The sequence below is a fragment of the Nematostella vectensis genome, chromosome 10 (assembly GCF_932526225.1).
Source record: "Nematostella vectensis chromosome 10, jaNemVect1.1, whole genome shotgun sequence".
Classification (NCBI taxonomy): domain Eukaryota; kingdom Metazoa; phylum Cnidaria; class Anthozoa; order Actiniaria; family Edwardsiidae; genus Nematostella; species Nematostella vectensis.
Window position 1 is genome coordinate 10,505,070 of NC_064043.1, and position 21,856 is coordinate 10,526,925.

Consider the following 21,856-nt stretch of genomic DNA (forward strand, 5'->3'; position numbering starts at 1 on the left):
TTTGCTCACCACCGCCCGCACAGATATTTCGTGGCTAACTCTACCCTTTTTGTTCCCCTTCTTACTATCGTCATGTTCTGTGTTAAAACTCGAGTCTAAGATAAATATATTCTGGTTTATTTCTGTTACTTTATACATTATAAGTGGGCGTAAGGTCGAGTCAAGAGAGAAACGTAACTTAACCAACGCTCAAGTCATTTTTTCATCTATAAACAATCCTGAATCCGTTTACACATTTTTTATGATACACCGCAATAGACCAGAGAGATGCGATAAAATTAACAACCGGCTTAGTTAAAAAAAAACTTTCGCAGCAGTATTCACCGTTCAATGACCGATCAAGTGATTTATTTGCACATTGTATGTACATATCGGCCTTATGGAAAAAAAAACGGAAAGGTGCTTTACCGAAACGAAGCCTTAAATTAAAAACATTAAAAGTTATTCGACTGTAAAGGCCAATTCACATGCCATTGTAAGCCGGGCCTCCGCCCCCCTCGGGCACCACCCAGTTAATGTTCTGACTCGGATCTTTGATGTCACACGTCTTGCAATGCACACAGTTCTGTGCATTGATCTGTAGTCTCATCCCGTTACCCTTCTCCAAGGGGACATACTCGTATACACCCGCTGGACAGAACCTCTGCTCCGGTCCATCGAATACGCCCAGGTTGCGCTTTACCGGGACGGTATCGTCCCTTAAGGTGAGGTGCGGTGGCTGGTCGCCATCGTGGTTCGTCCCGCTCAAAGCCACAGACGAAAGAAGGTCGAAGGATACCTCGCCATCCGGTTTGGGGTATTCAATAGGGGTGCACTCCTTGGCCGGTTTCAGGCTCGCGTGGTCTGGTTTGGGGTTGTGCAGCGTCCATGGCTCCTTGCCGCGGAGGAGGCAGTAGAAGATTCCGGTGTAGAGCATGCCTCCGTAGAAGCCCAGTTTACTATGGAAGGATGGCCGAATGTTACGCATGGCGTAGAGCTCCTTCCACACCCAGCTCTCCTTCAGGCGGTCCTCGTACGTATCTAGAAACAAGCCTAGGGGAGGTAAGAGATTCAAAAGCTCGTATCAGAACCAGGTTTTCTCGTTGTCACTGCCTAGAAACAAGCCTAGGGGAGGTAAGAGATTCAAAAGCTCGTATCAGAACCAGGTTTTCTCGTTGTCACTGCCTGGAAACAAGCCTAGGGGAGGTAAGAGATTCAAAAGCTCGTATCAGAACCAGGTTTTCTCGTTGTCACTGCCTAGAAACAAGCCTAGGGGAGGTAAGAGATTCAAAAGCTCGTATCAGAACCAGGTTTTCTCGTTGTCACTGCCTAGAAACAAGCCTAGGGGAGGTAAGAGATTCAAAAGCTCGTATCAGAACCAGGTTTTCTCGTTGTCACTGCCTAGAAACAAGCCTAGGGGAGATACGAGATTCAAAAGCTCGTATCAGAACCAGGTTTTCTCGTTGTCACTGCCTAGAAACAAGCCTAGGGGAGGTAAGAGATTCAAAAGCTCGTATCAGAACCAGGTTTTCTCGTTGTCACTGCCTAGAAACAAGCCTAGGGGAGGTAAGAGATTCAAAAGCTCGTATCAGAACCAGGTTTTCTCGTTGTCACTGCCTAGAAACAAGCCTAGGGGAGGTAAGAGATTCAAAAGCTCGTATCAGAACCAGGTTTTCTCGTTGTCACTGCCTAGAAACAAGCCTAGGGGAGGTAAGAGATTCAAAAGCTCGTATCAGAACCAGGTTTTCTCGTTGTCACTGCCTAGAAACAAGCCTAGGGGAGGTAAGAGATTCAAAAGCTCGTATCAGAACCAGGTTTTCTCGTTGTCACTGCCTGGAAACAAGCCTAGGGGAGGTAAGAGATTCAAAAGCTCGTATCAGAACCAGGTTTTCTCGTTGTCACTGCCTAGAAACAAGCCTAGGGGAGGTAAGAGATTCAAAAGCTCGTATCAGAACCAGGTTTTCTCGTTGTCACTGCCTAGAAACAAGCCTAGGGGAGATAAGAGATTCAAAAGCTCGTATCAGAACCAGGTTTTCTCGTTGTCACTGCCTAGAAACAAGCCTAGGGGAGATAAGAGATTCAAAAGCTCGTATCAGAACCAGGTTTTCTCGTTGTCACTGCCTGGAAACAAGCCTAGGGGAGGTAAGAGATTCAAAAGCTCGTATCAGAACCAGGTTTTCTCGTTGTCACTGCCTAGAAACAAGCCTAGGGGAGATAAGAGATTCAAAAGCTCGTATCAGAACCAGGTTTTCTCGTTGTCACTGCCTAGAAACAAGCCTAGGGGAGATAAGAGATTCAAAAGCTCGTATCAGAACCAGGTTTTCTCGTTGTCACTGCCTGGAAACAAGCCTAGGGGAGGTAAGAGATTCAAAAGCTCGTATCAGAACCAGGTTTTCTCGTTGTCACTGCCTAGAAACAAGCCTAGGGGAGGTAAGAGATTCAAAAGCTCGTATCAGAACCAGGTTTTCTCGTTGTCACTGCCTAGAAACAAGCCTAGGGGAGGTAAGAGATTCAACAGCTCGTATCAGAACCAGGTTTTCTCGTTGTCACTGCCTGGAAACAAGCCTAGGGGAGGTAAGAGATTCAAAAGCTCGTATCAGAACCAGGTTTTCTCGTTGTCACTGCCTAGAAACAAGCCTAGGGGAGGTAAGAGATTCAAAAGCTCGTATCAGAACCAGGTTTTCTCGTTGTCACTGCCTAGAAACAAGCCTAGGGGAGGTAAGAGATTCAAAAGCTCGTATCAGAACCAGGTTTTCTCGTTGTCACTGTCTGGAAACAAGCCTAGGGGAGGTAAGAGATTCAAAAGCTCGTATCAGAACCAGGTTTTCTCGTTGTCACTGCCTGGAAACAAGCCTAGGGGAGGTAAGAGATTCAAAAGCTCGTATCAGAACCAGGTTTTCTCGTTGTCACTGCCTGGAAACAAGCCTAGGGGAGGTAAGAGATTCAAAAGCTCGTATCAGAACCAGGTTTTCTCGTTGTCACTGCCTAGAAACAAGCCTAGGGGAGGTAAGAGATTCAAAAGCTCGTATCAGAACCAGGTTTTCTCGTTGTCACTGCCTAGAAACAAGCCTAGGGGAGGTAAGAGATTCAAAAGCTCGTATCAGAACCAGGTTTTCTCGTTGTCACTGCCTAGAAACAAGCCTAGGGGAGGTAAGAGATTCAAAAGCTCGTATCAGAACCAGGTTTTCTCGTTGTCACTGCCTAGAAACAAGCCTAGGGGAGGTAAGAGATTCAAAAGCTCGTATCAGAACCAGGTTTTCTCGTTGTCACTGTCTGGAAACAAGCCTAGGGGAGGTAAGAGATTCAAAAGCTCGTATCAGAACCAGGTTTTCTCGTTGTCACTGCCTGGAAACAAGCCTAGGGGAGGTAAGAGATTCAAAAGCTCGTATCAGAACCAGGTTTTCTCGTTGTCACTGCCTGGAAACAAGCCTAGGGGAGGTAAGAGATTCAAAAGCTCGTATCAGAACCAGGTTTTCTCGTTGTCACTGCCTAGAAACAAGCCTAGGGGAGGTAAGAGATTCAAAAGCTCGTATCAGAACCAGGTTTTCTCGTTGTCACTGCCTAGAAACAAGCCTAGGGGAGGTAAGAGATTCAAAAGCTCGTATCAGAACCAGGTTTTCTCGTTGTCACTGCCTAGAAACAAGCCTAGGGGAGGTAAGAGATTCAAAAGCTCGTATCAGAACCAGGTTTTCTCGTTGTCACTGCCTGGAAACAAGCCTAGGGGAGGTAAGAGATTCAAAAGCTCGTATCAGAACCAGGTTTTCTCGTTGTCACTGCCTAGAAACAAGCCTAGGGGAGGTAAGAGATTCAAAAGCTCGTATCAGAACCAGGTTTTCTCGTTGTCACTGCCTAGAAACAAGCCTAGGGGAGGTAAGAGATTCAAAAGCTCGTATCAGAACCAGGTTTTCTCGTTGTCACTGCCTAGAAACAAGCCTAGGGGAGGTAAGAGATTCAAAAGCTCGTATCAGAACCAGGTTTTCTCGTTGTCACTGCCTGGAAACAAGCCTAGGGGAGGTAAGAGATTCAAAAGCTCGTATCAGAACCAGGTTTTCTCGTTGTCACTGCCTAGAAACAAGCCTAGGGGAGATACGAGATTCAAAAGCTCGTATCAGAACCAGGTTTTCTCGTTGTCACTGCCTGGAAACAAGCCTAGGGGAGGTAAGAGATTCAAAAGCTCGTATCAGAACCAGGTTTTCTCGTTGTCACTGCCTGGAAACAAGCCTAGGGGAGGTAAGGGATTCAAAAGCTCGTATCAGAACCAGGTTTTCTCGTTGTCACTGCCTGGAAACAAGCCTAGGGGAGGTAAGAGATTCAAAAGCTCGTATCAGAACCAGGTTTTCTCGTTGTCACTGCCTGGAAACAAGCCTAGGGGAGGTAAGGGATTCAAAAGCTCGTATCAGAACCAGGTTTTCTCGTTGTCACTGCCTGGAAACAAGCCTAGGGGAGGTTAGAGATTCAAAAGCTCGTATCAGAACCAGGTTTTCTCGTTGTCACTGCCTGGAAACAAGCCTAGGGGAGGTAAGGGATTCAAAAGCTCGTATCAGAACCAGGTTTTCTCGTTGTCACTGCCTGGAAACAAGCCTAGTGGCTAGTTGTTAGTGCCACATACCTTGGCTACCATCCTTGTTGGTCTCGCTAGTGAGAGCCTCGAATGCCGCTTCGGCACAGACCATCGCACTTTTCATGGCGTTGTGCGTTCCCTTGATCTTGGGGACGTTCATAAAGCCAGGACTGCAGCCCATAAGTGCACCACCGGGAAACACAAGCTTGGGGATACTCTGTAAATCAACCATAGTACATCTATAACGAGTGCTTTGAAAGGGATCCGACTGGTTTCAGGACATTCAGGCGTTTGTTGTAGTTGAAATAGCACAGACTGTTGAAAGCACATTCGAAACGTTGATCGAACAAAATAAATGTAGAAGTAATCATCCAGAAGGGGGGGGGGGAGGGTTTGTGTTCCTTCGACTTTTGTTGCTCTTCCAACCCTTTCCAGGTCCTTCCATCATGCTATAGTACATGCTATACAAAACTGCGATCAATTCCGTGTACGTACGCTATAGCGTATTTGCCTACAATTCCGGCTGTAATTTGTTAACACACCTGGAAGCCTCCTTCATTCAGTGCTCGGGCGCCGTATGATATCCTGTGTCCCCCCTCGAATGTCGGACGGATGGCTGGGTGGTTCTTGAACCGCTTAAATAATAAAGCACTCGAACATGAATAATACCGTCAGGCATTGGTAAGCTGATAGTGATAAAGTCCAACCCCGTAATGGCGGACACCCTCGTAAAGGCGGACATCCTCGTAATGGTGAACAACTCCTTCATTTTTTTTATAAAGTAGCGGTTTTTGTTAAACGTTGCAATAAAATTGCCTTAAAACTAAGAACATCTATTGTTGTTGTCAAATGTATGTCTAATAACGACTTGGGGGGTGTTTTTTTTCGCGAATTATACAGCTTCACTCACCCTACTAAGGAAAGAGACAAGGTTGGAGGCGCCATTTTCGGTGGCACTCAAATCCCGTTTGTTTTTTTTTTCCTCGCGCATTTCGACGGTATTTGAGTGCTAACGAAAATTGCGCCTCCAACCTTGTTTCTTTCCTTAGTAGGAGGAGGGAATTATAAATCGCGTTAAGAAACCATCTAAAAGCGTGTATTACACATATTATTACTGCGACATTCCGCAGCATTTAATAACAATAACAATAGCATTATTTTCTCTTTGCTTTTCTCTTTCCATTTGTTTATTTTGCGTTCACACATTCTTAGTATAAATCAATGTAAATTACCGTCGCTTTTAGCACAGTTCACCGGTCTAAAAGAGATCACATCATTTGTAAGTATCTCGTTCCGTTTATTTGCTAGCATTCGTAAAATTATCTGTATACGTAACGTCGCCGTACTTTGTAGAACATTCAGCCTGCTTGTAACTTATTTGTATTTAGGTATTTTCCTGTTGTTTATCGCAGCAACCGTCATTATCGTAACTATCGTCATTACCGACATACCGTCATCACCGTTAGTACCGTTAATTTGCTAGCATTCGTAAAATTATCTGTATACGTAACGTCGCCGTACTTTGTAGAACATTCAGCCTGCTTGTAACGTATTTGTATTTAGGTATTTTCCTGTTGTTTATCGCAGCAACCGTCATTATCGTCACTATCGTTATTACCGACATACCGTCATCACCGTTAGTACCGTCTTTATCGCAGTTGTAGAATAAAATCGTTCGTGTTACAGTTATGACGTGTTGGAATTTTACTCTTTCTTGCAACGTTTACCGCCACACATATATTTGACAACAACAAGGCAATTTCTAAGTTTTTAGGCATTTTTTGGCAAAATTTCATAAAAAAATCGCTTTGCTTGTTACCTCTCCGAACAGCCGAATTCCGAGCTTCGAACAAGCAACCATTGCATGGGCTACCTGTGTTCTAGCTGCGCGACTATTTAGGGGGTAAACACCCAAAGAAAAATGACGGTATACAAACGCATGTATCATTGCTTGACAGCAGACTTGGAAATTTTCTCTTCGTTACATTAGTAGATACCAAAAACAAGCTTCAAGAAACCGACGTATAGTAAACTTACCTGGAATTCCTTGAATGGACTCATGTAGGGGTTTTGATAATCCAGCCCCACCTGAGCGGAAGAAAACAGTATGGGTCACATTTTCTGATCTTTTGATTGCATTTACTTATTTTCTGGCATTTTCGTTGAGTATACTTACTACAAAGCCTGCCGACACGAGAGGCGCCCCCTCGCCTTCCAAGTGGTAGATGAACGAGCCACCATAAGTGTCCTTGTCCTGTTCAGGTGGAAAAACCTTGGTTAGCTTGATTCCCTTTTTTTATTCCCTAAAGCTAGAACTAAATCAGGACCTTTTAGAGAAAAAAAAAAAAAAAACTTGGGGGAATATAAGGTATGTTGCCAGCTTTGAGATTAATGCTTTATTGTCTATAGTCTTTATTAGTAGAGATAATTACAACACCTCTTTGTTTTTTCTTTATTATATATCGGACTTTGGGTCTGTGATATTCGACTTGAAGCCTCCTGACTCGGAGAAAACAGTACGAGAAAGGAAAGAAGGCATCCTCCTCGGTACAACGGATCTCGGCAACCACCACTCGCAGGTGAAAACAAAACAAAACATGTAAATGTTGATAAATGAATTGCTTCGAGTTAAAATGGTTTTGCACTTTGCAATCAAAATTTTTTTCAGAAAAATACATATTTCATGTGAGAGCTAGCATGGACCATATCTTACAAACTTGATTTAGCTAACATATGGCTATCATGATACAACATTCAAAATTTGCATTTCTCCATTAATTAACGTTTCATATTTTTTTCATCGATCGATAATTAAAATCCTAACCAGCACGGTAGCTACGTAGTTACGAAAATATAACATACACCTATTTTACAAAAGGTTGTCAGTGCAAATGGCACTGACGACTAATTATTCGTAAAAATAAAGGTGTTAAATAAAGTCAAGCAATGTCAGAGCCAAACTTTGGTTATCTTTAATAGATAATTGTTTTTATTTATCCATATTAATCGAGACTTATGGTTACTTTCGGTCGTAGAACTTCCATTTGCCAATCGGCATTTGCCATTCGCACTGACAACCTTTATTGAAATAGGTGTATATTCAATTTAATTTGCATTTGGCTTACCTCTATTACGAGGTAGTCGTCACCTACAAGGCGGCTAGTCTAAATAACAGTTTGTGACAAGAAATTTGTTTTTCCTTACCAACCTACATTAAGTAGCGGACATGCTTGCTCAACGCTGCAGGTAGTAAAGGACTATAGTGTGGAAGTAAAGATGGACTTATCTAGAAAGTGTTGTAATTTGAAGCCTTTGTTCACAACCATATGAACAAGTAAAGACAATTTTTATGTAAAAAAAACAAGATGCATGCATTTAGATGGTGAATGAATTTGGAAAGTCTCGATTAATCTGAAGCCTTTGTTTACAACAAAATAGACTAATCTAGATAGTGTTGTAATTTGAAGCCTTTGTCCACAACCATATGAACAAGTAAAGACAGTTTTTATGTAAAAAAAAAAAAAAGATACAAGCATTCAGATGGTGGATGAATTTAGAAAGTCCTGATTAATCTGAAGCCTTTGTTTACAACAAAATGGACAAGTAAAGGTAAAAGGTTAAAAAAAAAAAAAAGAAATCGAAAAGTGGACCCATTTAGAAAGTCTCTATTAATTTGAAGTCTTTGTTCACAACCGAATGAAAAGGAAACCTTTTCTTATAGTAACAATAAGAAATCGAAAGGTGGTCAAATTTAGAAACTCTCACTCATATTGAAGTCTATGTTCCCAACCAAATGGATTTAGTCAGAATATTAATTGATCCAACGAATAAGATTTGCGTCATCATAGCAATAGACCCGCTATACAACCAATCAGGAGCTGCAATGAGATTCATAAACAGAGTGTTTTCACTTTTCAAGTCATTTACAAGGGGAGCGAGCATCAGGGAAGAGCAATTACATAAAGCAAGCGATGAATACGCACGGAACATCATCCCACCATCTGGACACCAGCCTGACTACGGTGTGTGTTTTAGTAGTTCTACTTGCGATCGCTGGCAACTTCTCACTTCTGCTGACTCTGTACCGCACGCCAAGCCTTCGGACGAATCCTAACATTCTCGTGGCGTCTTTAGCGGTCAGTAACCTTGTGGTGGGCGTGGTTGGAAATGTAATGAATATATTCTCAACATCTAATACGTTTGTTTGGCTGTATATACATTTGGTACCCGCTCTAAATATCTTTGCACTGTCGATGGACAGATACCTAGTGATAATTCATGGTTTCGCATACCAGCGACTTGCTAATAAAGCACGATACATATTGGTCGTACTGTTCATTTGGGTTTTTTCGGCCATCACTGGCGTGGCCCTGTCGATGGTGGAAGATGGAAAAGCAAACCATCACATTCACGCTGTGGTTTCCATCTTTGCCTTCTTCTTCCCTCTGCTTGTGATCAGCTTTTGTTACTCAAACATCACAAGAGCTGCTTACCGTCACATTAGAAATATCGCCGCCCTGGTACCGGCTCCACTGGAAATCGCACCATCGAGTGCAGAGCGCCACATCAAAGTCAGAAAAGAAATACCAGCAGCAGCAAACGACAGAAAGGCAGAGGCAGTAGACCAGAGAGAGACCCAGATCCCAGCAGCACTTTGCGCCTCACAGGAAAACACACAAACGGAAGACTCTCACCAAAAGGGCAAAAGCTCCAACGGAGCCATCCCACACGGCAACGAAAAAACCAACGACCATCAGGATGAAACACTAGCGGCATCTCTCAACTCGGTAAACGAAACACCTATGAACAGTCGTCAGGACCAAAAAGAAACAAACACCTCCCACGGAATTACACCTTTGAATAAGCATCGCCGCCGTGAAAATAAAGCTGCTAAAACATTCGCCCTGGTTTCCGCGGTCTACATGCTCTCCTACGCTCCATGTGCGATATCTAATATAGTGTTTCTTGCACACGGTTATCGACTGGATGGATACTCAAAAAGCTGGCTACACGCTATCATGACGCTTGGTTCCGCGCTCGACCCAGTTATTTATGCCGCTGGAATCACCGCCTTCAGAAAAAGGCTAAAGCAGATGGTCCCTAACTGTTTTAGATCAACGCCGGAAAGTGCGATTGAGATGAATAATAATAACAAGAGTACGACCCAAACAAGAACATCAGATCTTAGTCAGTAGGAAAGAACCGGAGATAATGCGTTTCGCCTTGCTTCAGATACACAGATAAACTTGGTCTCGAGCCCGGCTTGAGAGGACATGTACATACTAAATCTGCTTTTCGTACACATCCGGACAGGGACGTTTTACTTCTATAAATGTTTTTGTCAGATCTTTGTTATCTTATATCAGGGATGCGGAAAAAATGGCTTTAAAATGAGTCTCGGCTGATTTTTCTGTTAATCATTGTATTGCTTTTTTCGATCATGATCGGGGCTGGGTTAAATAATAAATAGAAAAAAACCTTTTGTAAAATAACTGGATGACAAAATCTGGGTCGAATCACTTAAAATAACCTTTTGTAAAATGACTAGTTTAGGTATTGAAAACGAATCACACAGGCGTGAAACCTAGTAATCATCGTCGTCTTTGCTACGAAATAAAAATAGATCTTATGTTACATTCTTAGTTTTCCACTAAGCGCAACGTCAGGATTTTGAGGCTGTATGATGGCAAAATGTTAGAGAAAAGAATAACCTATTAATTAAGCCTCACTTGTTGGTTCGTTTTCACTCCAAAATACTTGTTAGAGAATAAAATAACCAAATTTGTCCTCACTTGTTGGTTTGCTTTCCGTTTAAATACTCGTCCGCCCATTGTTAAACGCTTGCATAACCTCTGCGAGAAAATGCCTTGATAACGCGTATGATTTATTTGGACATTTCGCGCTTTTGCGATCATCCCTAGATAGTTCAAAAGCTTTGTGCACCAACTGGTAAAGAAAGTAAAAACAATTAAGGTGGCGCCATCTTAACAGTACCCTATTGGTAACCACTTTTGGCGGTTCTTCTGTTCGGTAGGGGGGCACTTTCCGTGGCAATTCTTATATTTTGAATCAGTGCAGCTGTGATGACCAAATTATCAGACAAACATTTTCTTGCAAAGAGAAACAGAATGGCAACAAAACGTGACATCAGCATAGCATATTTATGAAAATCGATCAAAAAAGTTTTTAAATCTATAGAGCATCTACTAAAGGTGATGTTACACGCGTCGTTTTGCAACATCGTTTTTCTCGCGCAACATGCTGCACGAAAAAACGATTGCCGTGTAACATGGTCTTCCGCCACGTTTTTTACGCAACATTTTGTTTTGCAACATCTTGCAGGATTTTGAATCAGGATCAAAATCTTGCAACAAAAAATGACGAATTATGAAAAAATCGATCCGTGTTACATCCCGTCGTCGTTTTTTCGTGCAACAAATCCCACAATCTATCTTGTTTTAGGCATGCAAACGAGGTCGTGTCAACAAAATTTGGGCGCGCAGAGCCTTGGCTCTAGAATTTTGGTGCAAACGATGTTGCAAAACGATCCGTGTAACATGTACCCCAAGAATGGTGGCGTCATTTGTTGCGCGAAAAAACGATGTTGCAAACGTCGCGTGTAACATCACCTTATAAATAAAAACAAAATGAGATCACGAAATCAGAATATATAGAATAAGCAATTCAAAATTCTGTAAAATCTAGATGTCACATTTCAATGTCATTGCTCTACTTGGGCTCAGGAAGGTTGCCTAACAACTTAATGGTTATCTAACATCCTGATATCTGCATCTAATTATGGTTGTAAACGGCATTAATAAATTTTTCTCTTTATAAGTAAAAAACTATTATTATCACTATTATCTTCACCGCCATCATCATCATTATTATTATCATTATTAAAGGAATTATAACAGTATCTCTGATGACCCAGTCAAGTAAAAGGCTCTGAATATGCTTATGATTAACGAAGACAGGTGTCATGTTTTTCCGACCCAGTCAAATGGCAAGTACTGAATGAGCTAATAACAGTACCGCATGAAGACTTACTTGCGGCTATCTTACAGTGTGTTCTACATTACCAGGCTTGTGCTACATCTGACTATTCTATAGTGTGTTTTTCACACACAGTCAAATGGCAAGTACTGAATGAGCTAATAACAGTACGGTATGAAGACTTACCAGTGGCCATCCCACAGTGTGTTCAACAGTACCAGGCTTGTGCTTTTCAGGTGCAACTTCCCACAACTTTGAACAAAGAGTTATTGCAAAATCATTTTCCTGAGAGTTATGTACGTGAAATGGTAGGCAATCCAATCGTGGGGTTTTAATTAATAGATTTTAATTGTGCTCTGTTTTCCCCCATTTTTTATGACATATGTTTCGCTATAGCTTACAAATTTGAGTTGATTTGAGTTTATCAGAACTTATGTTGAGGAGTTTCTTCTTTAAATTTGCCAGAGGGAATAAGACAAGTATGCAAATGATTTTTTTAAAACACAATCTTCCCACCCTTGAGTTGTGAAGCCACTGGAAATAAGGTCTTAGATTTCAAAGATCTGAAAATTATTTATCGATGAGTTATACATACAATATCCTCATACTCTAATTCATAAAACAAACAAAGCTGGGTGTTGTAAATGTATTTGTTTGTGTCCAAAATTGCATGAGGTAAAAAAACTACTGTGTACAACTACTCTGTACCTCTTTCAGGCCGATCCCATATGATTGGTCATCACAATTCTCGCGAAGATTAAACCTCTTGTAAAGGCCCTTAGCAAGGTGACCATGGCAACCCTCACTGAACAAAGTGACCTTTGCATGTAGCTCCATACCACGCTCAAACGTATCCTGGATATGATGATACATACAGTACATCCCTTAGCTGCATCATTTGAGGATGTTATTGTTGTTCTTAAGATAATTTATGGAGTTGATTTCACTAATCTGAAAATATTGGGCTGTCAAAATGACAGTTTCCAGAAGCTTTATACTGTAGGATGCAAGGCAGGATTTGTTACTCTTTTAAGAGTAATTAAAATTATCATAAAGTATAAACAACTGGGCCTTCAAGCATTCTACCCTCACTCAGCACTATGTACTTTATCTTTCATTGCAGTCTCTCCAATGATTAGTTCATACAGTACTGTATGTGCATAGTATTTGGTTTGGTTTTTAAAAGCTCATAAGTAGAATATTTGTAAAAGACCAACCTTAGGGGATCCATCCTTTGCCACCCCAACATCATTAGTGGCTATGCCTTTTACACTTCCATCCTCATGATAAAGGATCTAAGAAAAGAGAAACAAACAATGATGCAGCAACCTAAACATGAAACATAATGTCAAAACAAATAACAGTAATAATAGTCTTCTTTGTTTTTTATGCCAAAAAAAATAATTTTTGTCAGAATGGAGGCAAGCAGAACACTTCAGCATTCAAGACGAGGAGGGTTCAAATACTTTACTTGAAAGTCAACGCTCAACAAGGAATTTTCTCCAAATTTTGTTTTAGATTCACTATAACTATTTCTGTCATTATATGTATCCGGATTTTGGAATACAAAGTTGATTATCATAGTTTTTAAAAATAGTCATACTATTTTCTAACCAAATAAAAAATATTTTTGTCTATGGAGGGACACTATTATTAGTTATCACAAAGTGCTCCATAACATTTCAACGCTGCAAACATGTTTTTTACCTTTTTTGCCTATGTAGTTTTGCTCTATCACATTTTTTTTTTGGCCTGGCCTGTTTTTTGCCTTTTTCCCCTTCTTTTGCCCTATCGCGCACTTTTTTCGCTTTTTTTGCACTATTGCCCTATCTCTCTAGCATCCTTCCATAAGAATTCAAAATATTTCCAGCTTCGGAGTTCAGATTAGAGAGCTCTATTATTGAACAATAAAATTATTTTTGTTATGGAATGTATATTTCTCCATGCTATTAAAGTTTGCAATATTCATACTTGAACGGGGCAAATTTGTCTTGCATAACAAGATTTGAAGAAGCAAGAATTGAAAGTAGGTATATCACAAGGAATTTCAAATTATGTCAACAGGCTCCCAACGCCATTACTTTCTTATGGAATTACGTCTAGAAAAAAGGCAAAAAGGGCGCAATGATGGGCGAAAAGGGCAGTATAACCTGGCAAAAAGCAAAAGGGCAGAAAGGGCAAAATAAGGCAAAAAAAAGGTGCAACGTAATTTGACGTTTGTGTTTTCTATTGTCGATAAAAATTCTAACACTTCCGTCTGTTCACATTTCTTTTCCTCTTTCTATAAAAAGGACAGCATCTTAAAGAGAATTTTAAGTGCATTCCATTTATGAGATTGATCAAATTACAAAAAAAGCAATGTTCATAAAAAATGGGCTTTAAAATGGCGGGTTTTTATGGCACTGTTTTTATTTACTTTGTTTTTAAATGTTTTTGAAAGTTTTACTATCTCTAACTTTGGATTCGAGATGCACATTAGACAAATGTTATTCCAATAAAATAAATAGAGAGTACTGTAGCTTTCTTGCGATCAAAGTTATAATCATAAACCTAGCGCTAGAATTTTTGTTACGCTCTGATGCGCAACACTGTGCGCAAGGCCTCAAGAATTAGATGAAAAATACAATCAAATGTTTACAAGCCCCCCCACCCTTTTTGAGGCAATGATTAAGAGCTACATATTACAGTAATGTACACAGAGAAAAAAGCTCATCTTAACAGTCACTAGCATACTGTACCTCACTGGCAGCATAACCAGGATAAATTTCCACACCGAGAGCCTCGGCTTGCTCACCTAGCCACCTCACGACGTTGCCAAGTCTGACTATATAATTACCATAGTTGTACATGGGGAGAACTGCAACCAAAAGACATCACATTAAAAGCAAGCTAGCTCAAGTTTGACTACAGCTAAAGACAAATAATTTGCCAATTATTGGCAATAAATTTATAGTAGCATAAATTACATAAAAATATTACACTTCATGCTAAGTTCAATATTTAATATTTTTATAGCAACATATATCTTAGCATAATTGTTCACAATTCTCAATTATCTCCAATTATATGTTGCTTGTACACGGCTGCTCCTTCACATAATAGGGAGACTTTTAGAAATATACTGTAAGTACTGTAGGAATCATATAAAAGAATAGCAGATGAATAAAAAAATAAAGGTGCATGGAAGGTTACAAGAAGTGCATGGAGGGTTAGGGCCTGACACTGTACTTACTTTTAAGAATTGGGATAGGGATTCTTTGCTTCTCTGTCAGTATTGCAAATCTGTCATGCTTTACGGGTGTGTTTAGAGGAGCCTGGGGCAAAATGAGAAACATTTGCTTGTTACATTTCTTTGCTTGAGAAAAAGTATGCAGTGATATAATAATCTTGAGGATCTTGAAATATACATTTCATTATTGACTGTACTTACAAGTAGGGTCATTCCACAGTATTTTGAGCCTGAACATCAAATTCTGAAATCAACTATTTCTGACTTAATTTGCTTATCAACTTAAAGAGTGATGCCTGAAGTTTATTCGACAGGTGTCTGTTTCTAAATAACAGTCGGCAGCTACGAATAAATTACAACTGTTTATGCAAATTTGGAAAATGACTGTTGCGGAGTCTACATTTTGATTTTGTAGTTAAAAAAAGAAAGGCCAAAATCATTCATTGAACTTTTCATAGACACTTACCTACCATTGATTTACTTTAAAAAAATTCTTTGAATCTGGGATGTGCTTCTTAGGGGTGACAGAATTTGCTGTCCAAGGAAGGTCTGTAGACTCCGCAACAAATTTGGCACTTTAAGTTTTAGTAAAATGTTCAAAAATATAAATATTTGGCTGAAAGTTTGTAAACTTCTAATTTATTAGGACTGTAACATTATCAAGAAAATGTTAATTGTAAATGTATTTCCTACAAATATAAAATATAATTTCTTTTTTTGTTGCGGAGTCTACATTTTTGTTGCGGAGTCTACAACCTTGGCCCTAGGAACTGTAAGGGACTGGACCTAGGCAACTACTGAGTATGCTCTGCCTCATTCCTTGACAATTGTGGGTAATATAGCTTCTCAGCACTCACTTCTAGTTATGAATCAACAAGTACTGAAAAGGGACTGGGCCTAGGGGACTGGGTCTAAGCAACTACTGAGCATGCTCTGCCTCATGTCTTAGAGAATTGTGGGTAATATAGTTACTGCACTCACTTCTAGTCATGTAATGTGAATTGAATATGTCAACAAGTACTGAAAGAAGCAGAAAATTCAGAGAGAAATTGAAAGGTGACCAAGAAAAGCTTTCAGAGTACCAAAGAAAGGATAGAGAGAGAAAAGCTTTGGAGCATGCTAAATTCAAAGCAAACAAGAGTGAAAAAGAGAAGGCAGAGCACAGGTTAAAGAGGGCAGAAATACAAAGGCGCTGGAGAGCAAAAGTAAAGGGAAAAGGAGAGGGTAAACAAAATTCTAGTGCTGCTAATGATTATAAAAGTCCCCAAAGTTTAGGTAAGGCTGTGAGACGAGTGCAAAAGCACTTACCGAAGAGTCCCTCAAAAGTGCCTCATATGCTAGCAAAGGTTGTACAAGCAATGTCACCAGGCAAACGAAAGTCAGTCATTGAAGCAGTTGACAGTTCTTCAAAGAAAAGAAAGCCAGCTGAAGATCCCAGAAAGCAGCGATCAGATGCATTGTCAGACAAGAGCATTAAAGAAGTTGAAGAATTTTATAGAAGAGATGACATAAGTAGAATGTGCCCAGGTAAAAAAGACTGTGTGTCTGTAAAAACTAGCAAGGGGCGAGAAGTGAGGCAAAAGAGATTGTTGCTTTATAACACTGCTGAGGTGCACCAAATGTTTAATAAGAGAGAATCAGATACAAGCATTGGTTTATCGAAGTTTGCATCCCTCAGGCCACCAGAAGTATTACCTATTACCTTAAGAGATCAAGAAGTTTGTGTTTGCAAGTATCACGAGAACATAGAATTACTTCTGAGTGGAATTAGCAAAGCTGTCCCTGGAGTTTCCAAGACGGCTGATGAGATGTTGTGTAAAACTGTGTGCAGTACAAATGATGCAAAGTGCATGGAAAGAGACTGTAGCAAATGTGATGTTGAGGGGTCAGTCAATGACATGTTTGACGAATGCGATGAAGATCAGTCAGTCTCCTATTATCAGTGGGAGACTTCTGATGATGGAATAGTGAGGAAAGTGCAAGTTAACTGCAATCTTGGAGAGGCTAAAGATGATCTTATAGTACAGCTCCAGCCATTTGGAAGACATGTGTATAACATCAGGCGTCAGTACATTGAGCTAGCGGTCCTCAAAGAAACACTGGCACCTGGAGAAATTATTGTACACGAAGATTTCGCTGAAAATTTTCAGCTTAAACATCAACGAGAGATCATGGCTGCGCATTGGCACAATGAAATGGTGACAGTGTTTACAGCAGTGGTATACTATAGGGATGATGAGGGAGAGTTGCAGCATTTGTCTTATGCTGTTGTAAGTGACGAACTCTCTCATGACAAGTCGTCTGTCTATGCATACAACTCTCTGATTCTTGAAGATGTTAACAAAGTAACAGAAGTAAAGAAGGTCCACTACTGGTCTGATGGTCCCTCCTCGCAGTTCAAGAATCGTTACAACTTGTCAATTGTGGTGTACCATGAAAGGGATTTTGGTTGTGATGCCACATGGAATTTTTTTGAGACTGCGCATGGGAAAGGCCCCTGTGATGGTATTGGTGGGGAGGTAAAGAGAGTGGTTTGGCGGGCAATACTACAGTCAAGAGTGATGGTAACCTCAGCCAAGGAGTTTGCAGACACAGCAAAACAACTGTGCAAGAAGATTAGGGTTCTCTACTGTTCAGAGGACCAAGTGGGGTTGGTAACTGAGAAGCTTAGTACCCGATGGAACAGTTGCAAAGCAATCCCTTCCACACACTCTATTCACTTTGTGGCCAAGGTGGATGAGGTAACCATTAAAGTGGCTAAGAATTCTCAGTTCTCCCAACAGGATTGCTGTCAAGAGCATGTCTTGATATCAAAGAGCCCGCTGTCTCATCAGCCTAGTGGAAAGGATTCAAAGCAAGTGCCAGCAGCAGTAAAAAAAGATCCAGGACAAAAAGCTGCAACCAGACCCTGTGCAACGAATTCGAACCGGGTGCCAGCATCAGTCGTAGCAAAAGAGACAGGCCAAGTGAAGGCTCCTAATCTGGCAACTGACTTTGGCTTGCCTCCAATGCTTAAGGCTAGATTCAGAAATCCTGGTCATGTCACTGCTATCCCTCACAAGGCACAGCTATTGTCTGGGATTATAAATGGTCAAGTTAAATTCAAAGGCAAAGGAGTCATATCACCAAATGATCTAAGCTCGCTCCAGGGAGGGCATGCAAAGGAAGAAGATAACTTTCTTACCAACTTTGCTGTTGATACATACCTTGAAATGCTCCAAACTGCTTCGCCCAACACTGTTGTATTTCCTTGGGAACAATTTGAGAAATCATCAATCATCAAACGCCAATTATCTGCTAAAGGAAAACTCCTTGAAAAAGATCTTATCATCGCACCTTGCTGCCCAGCGGGAGGTAACCACTGGTTTCTGGTGGTAGCTATACCCAAGGAAAAGTCCATATTTGCTCTTGATAGCCTAGCAGGGTCATTTATTAAGCCCACAGCTGAAGCTGCTATGTGCAAAATGTGGCATGTCCTCAAGAAGGCTGACAGCAGTTTGGACATAGCTACATGGAGGTTTGCATCAAACAAACCAGGCGATTTGCCACAACAAGCCAATGGAATTGACTGTGGTGTATTTCTTTTAATGTATGCTAGGTGCTTGGCCACTGGTGCCCCAATGCTCTGCAAAGATCCTGACATCCCAGCAGTTAGAGAGCAGATGATATTAGAGCTTCACTACCAAGCCTTGCTTCCCCCACAAACAAGCATCATTGAGAAAGATCAGTATTATGCAGTGGATTACGTGAAGAAATACTACATAGGTAGAGCCTTAGATGCATCTAGTGATGGATTCCTTATACCATTCAAGTTTCTATATTATGTTGGAGCACAGAAGTTTGGCTGGCCAATCAGAGATGATGTAGAAAGTGTCCACCCCTCGTGTGTATTCCATGGCCCACTGGCATTGCAGGGAAATGGGCCCTTTGAAGTCCCTAACTTAGATGAGGTAGAGGCTGTTTTCAAGTTGCTAAAAAAATAAAATGGCCTGACTGATCATTACAGATAATGATAATATCATAGCACCCATGTTATTACATGTACTTGTGTACATTGTGTTTCTTATTTAGTACCAAGTACTGTTTAGTTCTGAACTATGAGAAACATTGCCCACTGGCATTGCAGGGCAATGAGCCCTTCGAGAGCCCACTTAGATGAGGTAAGAGACCGGGTCTCTCAAAGCAAGGGTCAGACAACTTAACTAGCTGTTAATGTGTTGCCACATTTGTAAGAGAGTTGGTGTTGAACTGGATTTAAGATTAAAAGTGTCTGCTACAGAAAACTTAATAATTGTACTCCAATAATTTTTGTAGATGCTAAAAAGTAGATTCCATAACAATTTTCTAGAATCTAATTGTGCTGGGATATGACTATCTAACATGCTGAGATAAAACTATACTATATGAATGAAATACATTTTGAAAATATTTCCTATGTTTTTGAGTGCAGTAAGCAGCATTTTTTGTGGTTCTTCTCTTATTTCTAGTTTAGTGCCCTTGTGTAGACTCCGCAACGTAGACTCCGCAACAGCACCAGTCCATCTAAAACTAGCAATTTCACCAAGAAGATAAAACAAAAGCAAAATATTCTTATTGCTCAAATCAACCCAGAAGAATGTTGTTCCTTATTATTTAAGCCCCATTTAAAAATATTCAGAAAGTTCACAGAGTTTTTAAGGTAAAGTTCATTTCTAAAAAAATTGGATTTTTCTGCGTAGACTCCGCAACGGCTGTATATTATCAAATATCTCAGAAGCATTTCAACTTTGCAATATCCCCTTCCTTACTGTTTGTAGTACTTATACCCCTTTCCCCTAGAAGTATACTTTTATTAAGATAAACATTCTTAATTAGAAGTTATAATGTCTCAAATCTCTCCAAATGTAGACTCCACAACATACAGTTTACTGTGGAATGACCCAGTAGTATAAAAGGTGAAATCGAGGATAAGGTTTGTTTTGAAATTTAAGATCAGATGTTTGTTTTTTATCTGGAGTAATATTCTTTAAAAAAAAAAAACAATATATAAAACTTATTTTCCAGCCTATTTGAGAACAAAAAGAGGTTATGCAAGCTCTGCCAATCAAAGCAGCAGAGTTTCTGAGGTATATTTTTTTTGCATTATTATCCATTTTCCAGTTTGTCCACCCCTTTTAATAGAGCCCGGAACCACCAGTGTAACCTTAGCACTCAGCATAGAGTACAGTATATTATATGACATCAAGCAATATGGTAGATTGTTCATACTCCTTTTTCTTTCCAATCTGGGATGAGCTCATCTAGTGCTGAGGTTTCTATACATGCTCCTGATAATGTGTGTCCTCCTAGAAAATAAAATGATAAACAGTAAAACAGATTGATCAGAGCTATCATGTATAAAGAGGATAGGGATTGTAAATTATGGAACCTTAGTGTAATGATATCATTGCTTACTTACTTAATATGTACATCAATCAACATTCAGGTCTAGTGATAGTGAAAGTATCTAGTAGCAACGAATCTATCCTACTGCTATAAGTTATACTGTACATAAATTGGCATCCCTCTGTAACCCTTAGTGTCCCTAACTTCTTATAGGTCAAGAACTACAGCAAAAGAAGCAGCTTTAATTATTTACAGGATGACCTAATAAAAACACAAAATATTTCTCCAACCTATCTCAGATGCCTTTTCCACCACACAAACACGAATATCTTTGCCATGCTGTTCTGCAAGTTGCTTCAGCTTGATTGAAGCAGACAGCCCTGCTGGGCCTCCTCCGACAATCACGACATCCGCCTCATCTGCAAAGCGCTCCATGTCCACCTCTAAATAGAGTAGCAAGTAACAGGTTATAACCTAGAAAGGCGGCCTGGTTAAGGGTCAGCAAGCCACCATTTTTATTTCCATACAGAGTGGAACCTTACATATAATTAGGTACAGAGATTAAATCAAGATTATTTACCAAATACAGTAATCTAGGTTGTTGGGACCTTACTGTAAATCAATATTGTCATATTGAGAGTATTTGTTATATCTTGAATGTCACTTATATCATGGTTCCACTATACCCAGACTTTATTTGTGACTTTGCCCATTGTGCTTGAATAGGTACCAAGAAATTTCATAACTTTTTGGGTGGCAAACTTGTGCAGGCTCTGATTTTTGATGGAAAAATGGCAACAACAAAAAGCAATCAGTCATGGAGTTTCTCCCTTTGAAAGGGCTTGTTTCCACTGAAAGATTTCAAGTTCGAGACAAAATAATTTATGTGCAAGCCATCACTCAATATGGTAGAATGTAGCATTCCCATCAACAATTTTATGAATAAAATATGAATAGATTTCCACAAATAATAGCAAAAACGATATGTTGTAATAAAAAAAAATGTGAACTTTGAACGGATAGCTCTAACCATTATCCAAGACCCCGGACTTGCCCATTCACAAAGACCAATCAAACAAAAATAGAGTTATCTACTATATACAAGCGAGCACGATAAAACCCATCTCAATAATAAAAATACCTTTCCATCTTGGATCCGATTCCCGAGGATGTATTGTGTAGTGTGTTGTGATCTTTGGGAATTGCTGAGTTGAACCAGAACATAACCTCCTTGCGTATGTAACTTGAAACACAACAACAACATGCCAAATTTAAAATGGCTTTAACTTGTAACTTACTTTGTAAAAATCAGTTCTGATTGCAGAAAGGACGGAGCTATCGCCAGAATAGGTGGTAGCTCATAAAATAGCTAATAAAAGCTACTGATATGACGAATGTCATGCTTATAGACCAATATTTTATAAACACGTGTAAAATCTCATGATTTCTGTACTAAACGGCCTAACCTGGCAATAACAACGCAACGTGGACACGATTCAAACAAGCAGCAAAACAACAACAAAACAAAAGCAAAAATGTAAAATAATTTAAACATATCATAAAAATATTATACGATACCTTCAGCTATGCCATTTCGTAAGAACTGTAGCTTTGATCTCCACATTTTACTGGAAATAATTCAACATTTACAACGCTTCGTGTGAATGAACACAGAGCAAAGTTCAAGTTCGGCGCTTTGACAGATGCCGCTGACCAATATTGCATAA

The 21,856-nt window shown here is 40.1% G+C and overlaps 3 protein-coding genes across 3 annotated transcripts; 2 read left to right on the forward strand and 1 right to left on the reverse strand.

Annotated features, from left to right (window-relative positions):
• Window positions 1-101: 101 nt before the first annotated feature.
• On the reverse strand, window positions 102-21,832 carry LOC5519195 (electron transfer flavoprotein-ubiquinone oxidoreductase, mitochondrial). The gene is made up of 14 exons (XM_048733266.1): window positions 21,708-21,832; window positions 21,271-21,372; window positions 20,420-20,572; window positions 20,013-20,089; window positions 14,769-14,850; window positions 14,275-14,393; window positions 12,754-12,831; window positions 12,245-12,391; window positions 11,723-11,788; window positions 6,717-6,794; window positions 6,578-6,628; window positions 5,083-5,175; window positions 4,589-4,757; window positions 102-1,032 (listed from the first exon to the last, which is right to left on the reverse strand). The coding sequence occupies exons 1-14, from the start codon at window positions 21,751-21,753 to the stop codon at window positions 464-466; spliced, it is 1,830 nt and encodes a 609-aa protein (XP_048589223.1). The 5' UTR covers window positions 21,754-21,832; the 3' UTR covers window positions 102-463.
• On the forward strand, window positions 6,962-10,331 carry LOC116603043 (dopamine receptor 4). Its single transcript, XM_032363983.2, has 2 exons — window positions 6,962-7,119; window positions 8,460-10,331. Exon 2 carries the CDS (start codon window positions 8,512-8,514, stop codon window positions 9,733-9,735), a length of 1,224 nt encoding a protein of 407 aa, XP_032219874.2. The 5' UTR covers window positions 6,962-7,119; window positions 8,460-8,511; the 3' UTR covers window positions 9,736-10,331.
• Window positions 14,965-20,097, forward strand: LOC116617945. Its single transcript, XM_032381173.2, has one exon. The coding sequence runs from the start codon at window positions 15,773-15,775 to the stop codon at window positions 18,746-18,748; it is 2,976 nt and encodes a 991-aa protein (XP_032237064.2). The 5' UTR covers window positions 14,965-15,772; the 3' UTR covers window positions 18,749-20,097.
• Window positions 21,833-21,856: the final 24 nt, after the last annotated feature.

Excerpts from the sequence above, each read along its gene's own strand:
- LOC5519195 (XM_048733266.1), bottom strand. The coding sequence starts at position 21,753 with ATGTGGAGATCAAAGCTACAGTTCTTACGAAATGGCATAGCTGAAG. Across the intron at positions 14,851-20,012 it reads CAGATTGGAAAGAAAAAGGA|GCTCCTCTAAACACACCCGT; the intron begins GTATGAACAATC and ends ATTTTGCCCCAG. Across the intron at positions 4,758-5,082 it reads TGAATGAAGGAGGCTTCCAG|AGTATCCCCAAGCTTGTGTT; the intron begins GTGTGTTAACAA and ends GTTGATTTACAG.
- LOC116617945 (XM_032381173.2), top strand. The coding sequence starts at position 15,773 with ATGTCAACAAGTACTGAAAGAAGCAGAAAATTCAGAGAGAAATTGAAA.
- LOC116603043 (XM_032363983.2), top strand. The coding sequence starts at position 8,512 with ATGAATACGCACGGAACATCATCCCACCATCTGGACACCAGCCTGACT.